The 13,555-nt window shown below is 43.7% G+C and overlaps 1 protein-coding gene across 1 annotated transcript in view; it reads left to right on the top strand.

Annotated features, from left to right (window-relative positions):
- Nucleotides 1-13,555, top strand: part of col24a1 (collagen type XXIV alpha 1 chain) — a gene marked incomplete at its 5' end in the record, with an annotated part of 140,131 nt that overhangs the window by 40,128 nt on the left and 86,448 nt on the right. Inside the window, 6 exons of the mRNA XM_084163896.1 lie at nt 1,357-1,410; nt 4,407-4,460; nt 5,459-5,512; nt 6,497-6,541; nt 8,333-8,377; nt 12,232-12,285. Of these exons, the coding sequence (XP_084020022.1) occupies nt 1,357-1,410; nt 4,407-4,460; nt 5,459-5,512; nt 6,497-6,541; nt 8,333-8,377; nt 12,232-12,285 (306 nt within the window). The remainder of the gene's footprint in view (nt 1-1,356; nt 1,411-4,406; nt 4,461-5,458; nt 5,513-6,496; nt 6,542-8,332; nt 8,378-12,231; nt 12,286-13,555) is intronic.

The raw sequence follows: 13,555 nt of genomic DNA, 5'->3' as shown, positions 1-13,555 counted from the left end.
GGGGAAACATTTAAATGTCTTGGAATGGACTAGTCAAAGCCCAGACCTCAATCCAATTGAGAATCTGTGGTATGACTTAAAGATAGCTGTACACCAGCGGAACACATCCAACTTGAAGGAGCTAGAGCAGTTTTTCCTTGAAGAATGGGATAAAATCCCAGTGGCTAGATGTGCCAAGCTTATAGAGACATACCCCAAGAGACTTGCAGCTATAATTGCTGCAAAAGGTGGCTCTACAAATTATTGACTTTGGGGGGTGGTGAATAGTTATGCACGCTCAAGTTTTCAGTTTTTTTGTCTTATTTCTTGTTTGTTTCACAATAAAAAATATTTTGCATCTTCAAAGTGGTAGGCATGTTGTGCAAATCAAATGATAAAAACCCCCAAAAAATCTATTTTAATTCCAGGTTGTAAGGCAACAAAATAGGAAAAATGCCAAGGGGGGTGAATACTTTCACAGCCCACTGTATATATGTGTTTCTCATTTTAACCCATTAGACTGGCACTTAATTAATGGAACAACCCCAGTAAACACCCTGTACCTTTTAGACTTTAAATACCTGCACTTTGTTACTAACAGCCCATATAACTGCCTGAAACTAAACCATCCTGCCTGAAAACTATTAGGACAAATTCACACAACATATTTATACCACCTGTTGCGTCCTGCGTGAGTCGGTGACAGGCAACGAGGGAGTATGTTTTGTCGTCCTGCAGAGTATTAAAAAGCATAGGGCTCTGATCAACCTTTAATTCTACAGACGCCAGGCAGTCAGTCACTGTGGCATCACAGAAAGACTATATGAATATTTGTTTTGACAACAAAATACCAACCACACACAGCTTGCCTGCCTCCTTAGAAACGTTGGCAACTATCAAATAGAGTGAAGACTCACTACTGACGCTTTGAGTACCAAGCCTTTATCTGCCTCATGCTGTTTGTGTATATAATATACAGTATGTTATGCATGTGTGGGTGTCTGTTTGTGTATATAATATACAGTATGTTATGCATGTGTGGGTGTCTGTTTGTGTATATAATATACAGTATGTTATGCATGTGTGGGTGTCTGTTTGTGAGAGAGAAGAAAACAGAGAGATGCTTGGCACTGATGTTTCCACTATTTGTGTTCATGTGTTCATGTCTCTCTGCTCTAACTTCAAACAAAATAGAAACCTGCGCACTGCTCTTGCTCATATCACTTAAAGCTTTAATAAAATAAGTAATTCGAGCAAGGGCAGTGTACGGGTTTCTCTTTTCTTTTAAGTTAGCACATTATTCCCACGCACCTGCAACTAGATAACTCAGATATGCAAGCGCTTTTTAAAATGTTTAATGTCTCTCTGCTCTGACAGGGTAAATTGGGTGAGATTGGACCACAGGGACCTCCTGGCCCACCAGGACCTGAGGTAAGACAACAAACACTGATATCATTAAAGCCACACTCTGTTAAATGTGTGATATTGTGTTTCTGTCGCTTTAATGGTCATTGAGCTACTGATACAGCTCAATATGATGTCATAAAATGATGTCATAAACTTCTGTCATATAGTGCTATAAATGGTCAAACAACTAAACCATGCAAACTGAACCAATCATAAAAACATATCTTCCTGATCTAAGAGTGTATTCCTACACAGTGTTGTTATAGTCAAGTTCAAATTCTAGTTCTGTTGGGACCATATTGTATCCCTGTCCTATTATTTGCCAGAGATTAGATCTTTTCAAGTTCAAGTTTCAACTTTATTGTCCCAGAGGGAATTGGTGGCAGAGATGGCATAGAGAAACCGTCCTGAGACTGTCTGAGACGGTCTGCTCCACTACCTGTGTTCTGTCTGGGGTCAGGGTGTAAACAGATAAACACTATCACTACACTAACACCATAAAACACTATCACTACACTAACACCATAAAACACTATCACTACACTAACACCATAAAACACTATCACTACACTAACACCATAAAACACTATCACTACACTAACACCATAAAACACTATCACTACACTAACACCATAAAACACTATCACTACACTAACACCATAAAACACTATCACTACACTAACACCATAAAACACTATCAGCCCCATATCTCTCTTTATCTTTACCCTCTGATTAGACCGTGTGTAAAAGCAACATGGGTACAGGTCCATATTAACTATAGTCATAGCTGTATAGTGCCTTTGTATAGCATCTATCTTTTTAGTTGATCACAGGTTGTCACAACCAGGTGAGACAGTGTGTAGAAGCCACGGGTACAGGTCCAGTGTAATGCCTCATAGTGCTGCCTCTCTCCCAACCCCAGGTCATGCTAAACTCCTGTCCTGATCCATGAGACAGACACGTGTAAACAGTAGATAAGCTAACAGAGAAGACACAGTAGTGAACTAAAATCATCATGGGCACAGGTCCAGAGTAGTGCTTTAGAGCCTCTTTATTGCTGCTCCCTATCTCTACGGCTGCTGCCTCCCTCCCAACCCCAGGTCAGCCACTGTCCTGTGTCCAATGAATGTTAAACACTTGAGATAAGGTCGTGAACTTGGGGGGACAGGATACACACAACAAGCAAACTGAACCATCACAGATATACATTGATAGCACTCCTTAAACCCATGACAGAAATACATTGATAACACTCCTTAAACCCACCACAGAAATACATTGATAGCACTCCTTAAACCCACCACAGAAATACATTGATAGCACTCCTTAAACCCACCACAGAAATACATTGATAGCACTCCTTTGTCACGATCGCCAATGAAGTGTGACCAAAGCGCAGCGTTGGGAGTGAACATGATGATTTTAATTTTGAAACACACGACAAAACAAAACACGATCCGTGAAGTCCTCAGTGACAACTACTGAACAATGAACAAAAACCCACCACCACAAGGTGAACACAGACATTTAAATATGGCTCCCAATCAGAGATAACGAGCCGACAGCTGACACTCGTTACCTCCGATTGGGAGTCACTGACCAAACATAGAACGCGAACACCTAGACACTACCCACAGTACACAACACACGGAAATCTACACACCCTGACTAAACACAAAAAGTCCTAGAACCAGAGTGTGACATCCTTAAACCCACCACAGAAATACATTGATAGCACTCCTTAAACCCACCACAGAAATACATTGATAGCACTCCTTAAACCCACCACAGAAATACATCGATAGCACTCCTTAAACCCACCACAGAAATACATCGATAGCACTCCTTAAACCCACCACAGAAATACAGTACATACAGTAAACTTCCCTTCATTCCTGCGTCACATTGGTTCTGATATATTCCCAATCTAGCAGATCTACCAGATAGCAGGAGACTAGGAGATTACCATTAATAGGAATATATAGGATTTGGAGAGTCAAACTAATCCAAACGTATCCTGTAATGTTCTTGGTGTGTGCATATCATGTGAATCACAGACTAGATGTTTTTTATGTTTTATCAAACTGAATCCAACAATGTCTCACTTTTTTTACCGTCCGTCCTATAAATGGTATAAGTCTACTTCATGGTGGTTGTATTTGACTGTTTGTTGCCTTGTCAAGATAAAGAGCCCAGAAAGGTTCACTCCATTTTAATCTCTTTGGCCCTATTAAAACGCCACATCTGTAAATCTGATAGATCTCCATAGCTTTCTCTCCCCCTCTCCCCTCTCCTTCTCCCTCCCACCAACTCTCCACCCACTCTCCCCCTCTCCTTCTCCCTCTTCCTCTCTCCCCCTCTCCCCTCTCCTTCTCCCCCTCTCCTTCTCCCTCTCCTCCTCTCCCCCACCAACTCTCCACCCACTCTCCCCCTCTCCCCCTCACCCTCTCCCCACACCAACACTCCCCTGTTTTAATTGAGCAGGCCATGCCATGCTGAGGCAGGTGTGTCTGACAGTCTTCAGCCAACATCTCTATCCATCACCCCCTTTACATATGGTTCATATAACATAGCTAAGCCCTGTCACTCTTTAGATACAGATGTATTGATGTTGCCTACCCTGTCTTACAGAGGGGCAGTGCGCTCTCTGTTCTCATCATTGTCAATCCATAAAGTATGTTTAGAAAGAGGGGAAGTGTGGGTCTGACCCTGACCCTGCCACATATAGCAATGTACAAGTATGTAGTCACCCTATGTGGATAATCCTACACTCCCTTTATGTACACACATATCTAAAGGCATGATGATGTAATAGAATGGAATATAAAGTAACTGAATACATGCAGGTGTGTTCAGGAGTTCAGGTGTGTTCAGGTGTGTTCAGGAGTTCAGGTGTGTCATGTTAGATGTGGCATCAAACCTACATGATCACATCAGTCATGTGATTAATGATGTCATCAATGAACCAGGTGGTTAATTTTTAACTCTTTGTTTGAATTTCATCCTGTTTTGTTTCTCAGGGTTTTCCTGGAGACATCGGTGTGCCAGGTCCCAACGGCCCTCCTGGACCTAAGGTAAAGACAAGACAAGCACTGTTTCCACAACTCAACTCTATCCCAAACAAAATGCTTAATCCTCAGCAGGGGTTGTAACCAAAATTATTTGTTTTGTTCTGAACAGAACCATTACTTCCACTGTTCCGACCTGCAAAATAAAGTTCTGAACTGGTTCGAACCCCAAAAAAGTACCGGTTTATAATGTTCCTTTCTGTTCCTTTATAAACCTCTGAAATATATATTGTTTTACATTTAGCTCGACATTAAATGACTTCACCAATCAGTGCGGATAGAACAGCTTAGGAGCGGGCAAGCTATAGCTCAGTGAGTTGTTTACATGCGCAATGGACAGACAAGTGTAGGGTGACTGAAATCTTACGGAGCGGCCTAGCTAGCTAACAAGCTTGTTTGTGCAGAGCGGCGCCAGAATGAAAAACACGTCTTACCTTTTTGTAGTTAATAAATCCAATGTGAAACGTGATAACTATAGTATTCTTAACTAGCATTGAAAAGTTAAACCATTCTTCTGTAATAAAAAATATTTCCCTAATTTCTGAATCATGCTTGTAACGTCAGTAGGTTACAGTAAACTATTCATCAGAGGGGGACGGGCAGCTAGCCTACACACACACTGGTAAAGATGTCCGGCTGGCAGGCCGACGCTGGAATATGTTTCTGAGTGACAGAGTGAGGGCTTTGCATAGGCGCTTTGTTACGTTTTTTTGTGGGACTGAAAAAAATGCCTGGAACATAAAATAACGTAATTAACCGGTTTGCTTTTAAAATAACGGTTCTGTTCCGAAACAGTATACAGTAGATCACTTTTGTTCCCAGTTCTGATTATGTTCCTCGAAAAATGTCTTTATTTTCCAGTGTTCTGTTCCCTGAACCGGTTCCAACCCCTGATCCTAAGTGCATCTTTTTCTCGTGAGGGTTAATGTGTATGTTTTTGCTAATAGCAACTCAACACATCTGTTTTGTATGAATGACATACCAGGTGTCCTGTTATGTTTCAGGGCCTCCTAGGTACCAGAGGGCCACAGGGACCCACGGGGCCAAAAGGAACAGAGGTATGAGACATTTATTCCCCCTTACATTATCATGAACTTAAGCTTGTGGGTAAGAACCACTAAACTACATCATACTCAGAATACTGCAGACACAACTGAACATGCAGGAAGCGAACAATATTTTGTTTGCATTTGATTACAAAACAGATTCTCCGTTTATACCTAGTCAGAGCAGTTGAACCTGCAACCAGAGTTGAGGTGATTGGCAATGCTAGAGTAGGTTCAGGCTATGTGGAACACTATGGGGAGCCGTAGAGTGATTCCAGGTTCCAGGGCATGTTCCACTGTATTGTATAATGTCATGATTCATCACTGGCTGCTAATAAAAACAAGGCAGGCTCCAGGGTTTTTCAGGCAGCAGTGGAAAATAAGAACAGAAGCCTTGGCAGTGTGTACAGTACGTACACCTTTCCATTGTGCTAGTTTTACAGTATTGGCACCCAACTCAACTGTGGTACAGAGTTGGGAGGCCACTCACTCTCTCGCACTCTCTTTCCTGGCATGGAGTCTTATTGCATAGCCTGCAAGAAAATGCTGTAGAGTTCAATCACTATAGCATTGATTGATGTTGATAACTTTCACTTCAGCTGATCAGAGAATATGCCTCAAAGCAGAACATCATACATTCTGATCATTGGACTCATCAAGCTCTCCTTCAGGCAGTGTGAACATAGAGACAAACATCCAGGTTACTCTGCTAGGGAGAACACAGTGATCGATGAGAGTACACACACACACAAACACACGCACACAAACACAAACACACACACAAACACACACACACACACAAGCGCACAGGCTCTTGCATGCCTTCTGTGGCTTTAACATTAGTAGATCTGTGCATAAGGGGTGAGATGGGATGACAAAGTGTGAGAGTTACTCAGCCAGTGTTACTGCCAGTGCCGAGTGATGTTACCACGTCCCCATATCCAGCTGTATGTGATGTATTGCACTGTGTTTACCTGTTTTACTGTGTATTTTCAGGGTGATGAGGGACCCCTTGGCCCACCTGGCAGCCCTGGTACTGCTGTAAGTGTCTCCAGGCCCTCTTCAAATCACACTGCAGATACACAACCTGCATGTTTTTCTGTTGGTCCCCATCTCCACCCATTTCCAGGTGTTTCTTGTGTAAAGGTGTTTCGTCATGAAGGAACACAGATGAGATGTGATAAAACATGAAAAGCGGATGCATCCTGTAATGTGTGTGTGTGTGTGTGTGTGTGTGTGTGTGTGTGTGTGTGTGTGTGTGTGTGTGTGTGTGTGTGTGTGTGTGTGTGTGTGTGTGTGTGTGTTTCTCCACAGGGGAGAGTTGGAAGGAAAGGCTACATAGGGGAACCTGGACCCGAGGGAATGAAGGTAAGAAGTTACTATCAGCTTGCGTACTGTACACATGCTGTATTGGACTGTTTAGAAAAACAACCAGCTTTCCAGCCAACACAGTGTCAGTGCCGAGTGCTGAAGCGCGTATCGCGTAACAATCTTCTCTGCTCGGTTACAACTCTCACTCACTCACGAGTTTCAAACTGCCTCTGGAAGCAACGCAGCACAATAACTGTTCGTCGGGAGCTTCATGAAATGGGTTTCCATGGCCGAGCAGCCGCACACACGCCTAAGATCACCATGCGCAATGCCAAGCGTCGGCTGGAGTGGTGTAAAGCTCGCCGCCATTGGACTGAATCTGGGTTTGGCGGATGCCAAGAGAATGCTACCTGCCCGAATGCATAGTGCCAACTGTAACGTTTGGTGGAGGAGGAATAATGGTCTGGGGCTGTTTTTCATGGTTCGGGCTAGGCCCCTTAGTTCCAGTGATGCGAAATCTTAACGCTACAGCATACAATGACATTCTAGACGATTCTGTGCTTCGCACTTTGTGGCAACAGTTTGGGAAAGGCCCTTTCCTGTTTTAGCATGACAATGCCCCCATGCACAAAGTGAGGTCCATACAGAAATTATTTGTCGAGATCGGTGTGGAAGAACTTGACTGGCCTGCACAGAGCCCTGACCTCAACCCCATGGAACACCTTTGGGATGAATTGGAATGCCGACTGCGAGCCAGGCCTAATCGCCCAACATCAGTGCCCGACTTCACTAACGCTCTTGTGGCTGAATGGAAGCAAGTCCCCGCAGCAATGTTCCAGTGGAAAGTCTTCCCAGAGGAGTGAAGGCTGTTATAGCAGCAAAGGAGGGACCTACTCCATATTAATGGCCATGATTTTGGAATGAAATGTTCGACGAGCAGGTGTCCACATACTTTTGGTCATGGTGTGTACTATCTAATTGAGATAGCATGCATACCACTTTTGAGGTCTTAGTTTAGTTGTCTGGTTGATGTTTTTCTCTTTAAAACAAAGATTCCAGACGTGTTCCTCACGTTACTTCATTAGAGTTAACTGGTGTGAACCCAGCGCGAGGCCTTGTGCCATCATTATTATAGCTGCTCAATGTGGCAGACATTTATTGGTCAGAATTACAGTTTAGTTTTTTCCTCTGAATGCCATGCAAATCAGTGTCCCTGTGTTTGTGAATGAGTTGGGCTCTTGGGTTAGTTCAAGGGGATAAATGTGTTGAGGCTTATTAACAAAGAGAAGGAATTCGCCCTGGACTGTGATTAGAGCATAATGAAACCCGCAGGAGGGAAATAAACAGAAACATAAGAAATCAAGAGCATTTCCATGTGTGCTTTTTAATCAATTGTTTATTTAAAACCCTGTGTGTTCAAGCTGTTGATCATGTGACTGAATGACCAACGGCTGGATCTTAACATCTTAACACACAGGAAGAAAACATACTAATGTTTTGTTTTGATGTTCTGGTTTTCAGGGGGAGACGGGGGACCTTGGCGGCATTGGAAAGAATGGACTGCAAGTGAGTCTGGTGTTTTTTGCTGACTATGCATGGGGTAGGGTGGAGGAAGAGGAGGAGGAGGAGGAGGAAGAGGAGGGGGGGGGGGGTAGAGGAGGAGGAGGGGTAGGGTGGTGGATGAGGAGGAGGAGGTGGGGGGATAGGGAGGAGGAGGGGTAGGGAGGAGGAGGAGGGGTAGGAGGGGTGGTTGCATAGGAGAGCACACATGAGAGGGATAACCACTTACCACAGACTGTAGCTAGCTAGCTAGGACCCCTTTGAAGCCAAGGAGGAGCCTCGGGCTCCATGTAAAAAAAAGACCTCAGCTCAGAAACACATGGAGCCTCTAATGAACGCCATTACATCACTTTCCAAATAAATCAAATCTGGAGGGTCTGAGAGAGACTGCCTATAGGTTGACTAACTACAGGTTAGCCCTGGGTCAGGAGATAGGTTCCTGGGCTGAATGCGTTCAATGTGTTCACAAAGGCTTTATTGTGTCACCTAGAGAGCCCTTAATGCAACATGTTGCCAGTAAAACATTTGAACCAATCATTAATTGGGAGTTTTTATGATTTGATCAGCTGTATTTTAGGGCGACCCTCCAATTAAATCACAGTAATAAAGAAATGACTTATTATGCCTCCCGGCTGCCTGCCTCTGCCTCTACTCACAGACATTACAGTACAACTCCATATCTCAGCTGCCTGCATGCCTGGGGCTATGCTAAGGCTTATACCTTACTGTGGAGATGTGTTTTGCGGTTGGCTACTGTGTTTTCATAAGCTGGCTTTATGTACTGTACGGATGAAACTGTCAGGTATTGCAAACGTATGTTGTTTATTATATAGATTAGAACAGACAGGAATGTAGATGTCTAGTTTGCACCAGCTGTAGATGATTAAGACTTCCAGCCACACACTGGAGTGTTCCACACACAGAAACGCTCATCTGTCACACACAGAAATGTTTAGAGGAACCAGTGCAGCACTGCAGCGTCTTTCACACCTCTGGCCATATTGGCCCAACCCCAGCATCCTCTCTGTTTAGCAACAAATGGCCAACGTTGGCGTCTGATTTTTCCAGGGGAAAAAACCTTCTTCCTCCCTCCTCATCCACTCCTTCCTCTCCTCCCCCTCTTCCTCTCCTCCTCCTCCCCCTCTTCATCTCCTCTTCCTCCCCCCTCTTCCTCCCTCCCCCTCTTCCTCCCGTCCAGTTTCCAATTAATGCAGTCCAGAAGTGTCGTCTGATCCCTCCTCTCTGTCTGTCCCCATTCCCACTCTATACAGCCCTCCTCTCAGACTCAGCTCTACAGTCTACCGCTAACATGCTCCAGATGTGGCCTGTCTCTGTCAAACACACCACTTATTGAGTAACTAAGACATGATGGGGAAATATAGAAAATAGACTGTGAAGAAATGTAGCCACTAAAACACACAAGACATCCAAGTACAGAACATCTCTTCAACAAGAATTAAATACATCTCTTCTACAATAATGAAATACATCTATTCTACAAGAATGAAATACGTCTCTTCTACAGGAATGAAATACATCTCATGTACAATAATGAAATACATCAGGAGCCTCCCGAGTGGCGCAGCGGTCTAAGGCACTGCCTACTCTAATGACACCAGCTGGACGGTGTTTCCTCTGACACATTGGTGCGGCTGGGCCAATGTGTACAAAAATAATGAAATGCATCTCTTGTACAATAATGACTTTTTTTTTTGCCTCCTGTAAGACAACCACAGTGACCACACTGGGTTTAGCAGTTGGCCAAACTTTTTTTCAGCCTCTACCTATCCTTTTCAGGATGCACTGGGATAAGAGATGCAGCTCCTCTCCTCACCATAGACTCTGGCTCTGGGCCAAACCTCAGCCCTTTATCCAGATGACTGATCTGGAAGTGATTATTCTCTTCATGTTTTTTTCTAATATTTACATTAGCCAGTGTTCTCTTCATTAGCAAGAGGTACACAGGTGTATGGCAAAGGTCAGTGGGATGTTAGATCGCTCTTATAGCTGGGCTAGAACTTGGCTGATGTAGGCATGCTATACAGGGCTGGGCGGCAGAACACAGTATAGAATTACATTGTTTGTTAAGAGTCCCAAAAATGTGAACCGAGCATGGAAAAATGTCCTTTCATTACTCAGCCCCCTGGTCTTGGAATTCCCTCCAAGCCAACCTAAAACTTCAAAGGACAAATAGATGAACAGGTTGTTGAGACATGTAGTTGTTTCTAGCCACTAGTTTGTGTTGCGTTATGTAAGGAAACATTTTGTTTTACTTCACACACCACACACATCCACTGTTTGTTTGCTGTTGTATTTGTGCTGCTGTCAGTGTCTTCTGTCTGTTTTGGTTTACATTTGTATTTTATTTTTAATCCCAGTCCCCGTCCACACAGGAGGGCTTTTGTCACGGTTTCGGCCGAGGCTGCCTCTCTCCCTTGTTCGGGCAGGTTTCGGCGTTCGTCGTCTCCGGAATTCTAGCTGCCACCGCTGTTTGTTTCTTGTTCGTTTGCTTTGGTCTGTTTGTTTTCACACCTGTTTCTGTTTTGGCGTAATTAGTGTCCTATAAGTTTCTCGTTGTGTTTGTCTAGTGTTGTGTGTAATTGATTTTCCGTCAGTTGTGTGTATTGCTCGGTTGAGCTTCTCTCCATTATACTGGAGTAATTCCGCACCTGTTTGTGCGTGGTTACTATTTTGTCGCACCTGTTTGTGCGCGGTTACTATTTTGTCGCACCTGTTTGTGCGCAGTTTCTTTTCGCCTTCGTGCGTATTTGTTGCCTCCGGGCAAAGTTTCCATTTGCCTTGGTTTGGCCTATAATACAAGCCTTTGGGAATATCGTTCTGAGTCCTGCGTTTGATTCCACCATTACACCTACCGCACGCCTGACAGCGTTTGCCTCTTGCCAAGCCGTTATTGTAAATAAGAATTTGTTCTTAATTGATAGCCTGGTTAAATAAAGGTACAAATGTTTTAATAAAATGGAATCAGCCCAGGTTAAATGGATGGTTTCTGCAGTATACTGTATTTACTCAGGATTGGTTGGGATAACACACAACAGTCAGGTAAATACAGTACATGGATACAAGAGTGTATGTGAAGCAAACAAAGGTCCCAGACTTTAGAAAACTGCTGCTGGGCAAAAAGTATACTATAGATAAAGAAATGAGAGACCTGAAAACGGAATATGCTCCCCAAATACAATACCATGTGTGGAATTGGAATATGGCTTGTGAAAGGAATGCATGTTTTTATTGTGTTGTTCATACGACACGAAATTAGCGTTTTACATATATTTCATTGCCTCGTTACTTTATTAACAACATGAAACATTGCATGTAATAATTACATTGTTCAGTTTAATGTACTCAACTTTCATTGAGGGAATTTCCCCTTGGTTCCTTCATGTAATTTCCTTTCAAAAGCATGTGATGGCAGTGCTTACCCCATCCTCACATCACTATGACCCCCTGCATTCCTGCTGTCAAAACAGGTTGAAAAGAACCTTCTGATGGGTGGGGATCATGTCTCCCCTCATAGACGTACTTTACCCTGATGTGTGTATACTATTGACCACTCTTTCTTCTTTCTCTCTCTCTCTCTGTCTCTCGCTCTCTCTCTCTCGCTCTCTCTCACTCTCGCTCTCTCACTCTCACTCTCTCTCACTCTCTCTGTCTCTCGCTCTCTCTCTCTCACTCTCTCTCACTCTCTCTGTCTCTCGCTCTCTCTCTCTCTCTCTCTCTCTCTCTCTCTCTGTCTCTCGCTCTCTCTCTCTCACTCTCTCTCCTCTCCCCCTCTCTCTCGCTTCTCTTTCTCTCCTCTCCCCCATCTCTCTCTTCTCTCTCTATCTCTCTCCCATCTGCAGGGTCCAGCAGGCCTGATCGGTACGTCAGGGGGAATAGGAGATCCTGGTGAAAAGGTAGCGTGGTGTTTTTTTTGCCATTAGGCTTTCGAAGTGGATTAGCCAGACGCTGAGGGTCAGGCAGACAGACAGACAGACAGACAGACAGACAGACAGACAGACAGACAGACAGACAGACAGACAGACAAACACGGACCACCCTCACGTCCACATCAATAACAATATCATAAACATCACCCAATATCATAAACATCACTCAGCCATTACTGTGTTCCCACTGTCTCCTTAGAGTTCACTCAACCAACCCTGCATCTCAGTCTCACACATTGAAATGTAACTTGAAATGTAAAGTGGTCTTTTCCACTTTGTGGCAAAGCAAGCAAACACAAACCACACACACTCAGCTGGGTCATGCTCCTCAAATACGTGAGTCATTTTAAGTCTCCATGCTTCATGAGGAAAGAGAGACCCCTCGGGGCTGTTTCCCAACTAGTTCCTGTGCTTATAACAACACTCAACCCCAATAATCACCCTCCAACCCTCAACCCTCAGAACTCAGCTTCCCCTGCTGCTCCCTGACTGTTGACTTAAATTATTTTACTGAGGTCCTAACTGCTGATTATTGACATGCACTCAGTTGGATGCCCCGGTCCCGCTCCCCAGCCAACCCAGAAACCCCATCTCTCTGTCAGGACACTGCTCTGAAATGCTCACTCTCTCAGAAAGACCTACACCTCTCTCTTTCTATCTTTCTCTCACTCTCTCACTCTCTCACTCTCTCTTTCTCTCAATTCAATTCATTTTCAATTTAAGGGCTTTATTGGCATGGGAAACGTATGTTAACATTGCCAAAGCAAGTGAAGGAGATAGTAAACAAAAGTGAAATAAACAATACAAATGTACAGTAAACATTACACTAAGAAGTTCCAAAAGTCGTATTATGTATATATACAGTGTTGTAACAATGTGCAATAAGTTTGCACATTGGCAGGTTATCTTTGTTTCTGTCTTTTCTGTGTTTGATCAACTGTAACTCTGAACCCCAAGGCAGTATCTATGACTGATGTAACTACTGTATAACTGTGGCCCATATCTGAATATAAATTATATTTCCTCTTTGGCTTTCAGGATACCTGTCTGAGAGTTCTGTACACCATCACTGTAGCCTCCAATGTTCTCTTCCCCTTAAGCTCTGTCTGTCTGTCTGTCTGTCAATGCTCTTCTGTAGCCTTGACCTGTGTCTCTCTTTCTTTCTTTCTCTCTCTCTCTCTCTCTCTCTCTCTCTCTCTCTCTCTCTCTCTCTCTCTCTCTCTCTCTCTCTCTCTCT

Source organism: Coregonus lavaretus, assembly GCF_964263955.1.
Source record: "Coregonus lavaretus genome assembly, chromosome: 6".
Lineage (NCBI taxonomy): Eukaryota > Metazoa > Chordata > Actinopteri > Salmoniformes > Salmonidae > Coregonus > Coregonus lavaretus.
Note: the sequence above shows the minus strand (reverse complement) of the source record. Positions and strands in the feature narration are given on the sequence as shown.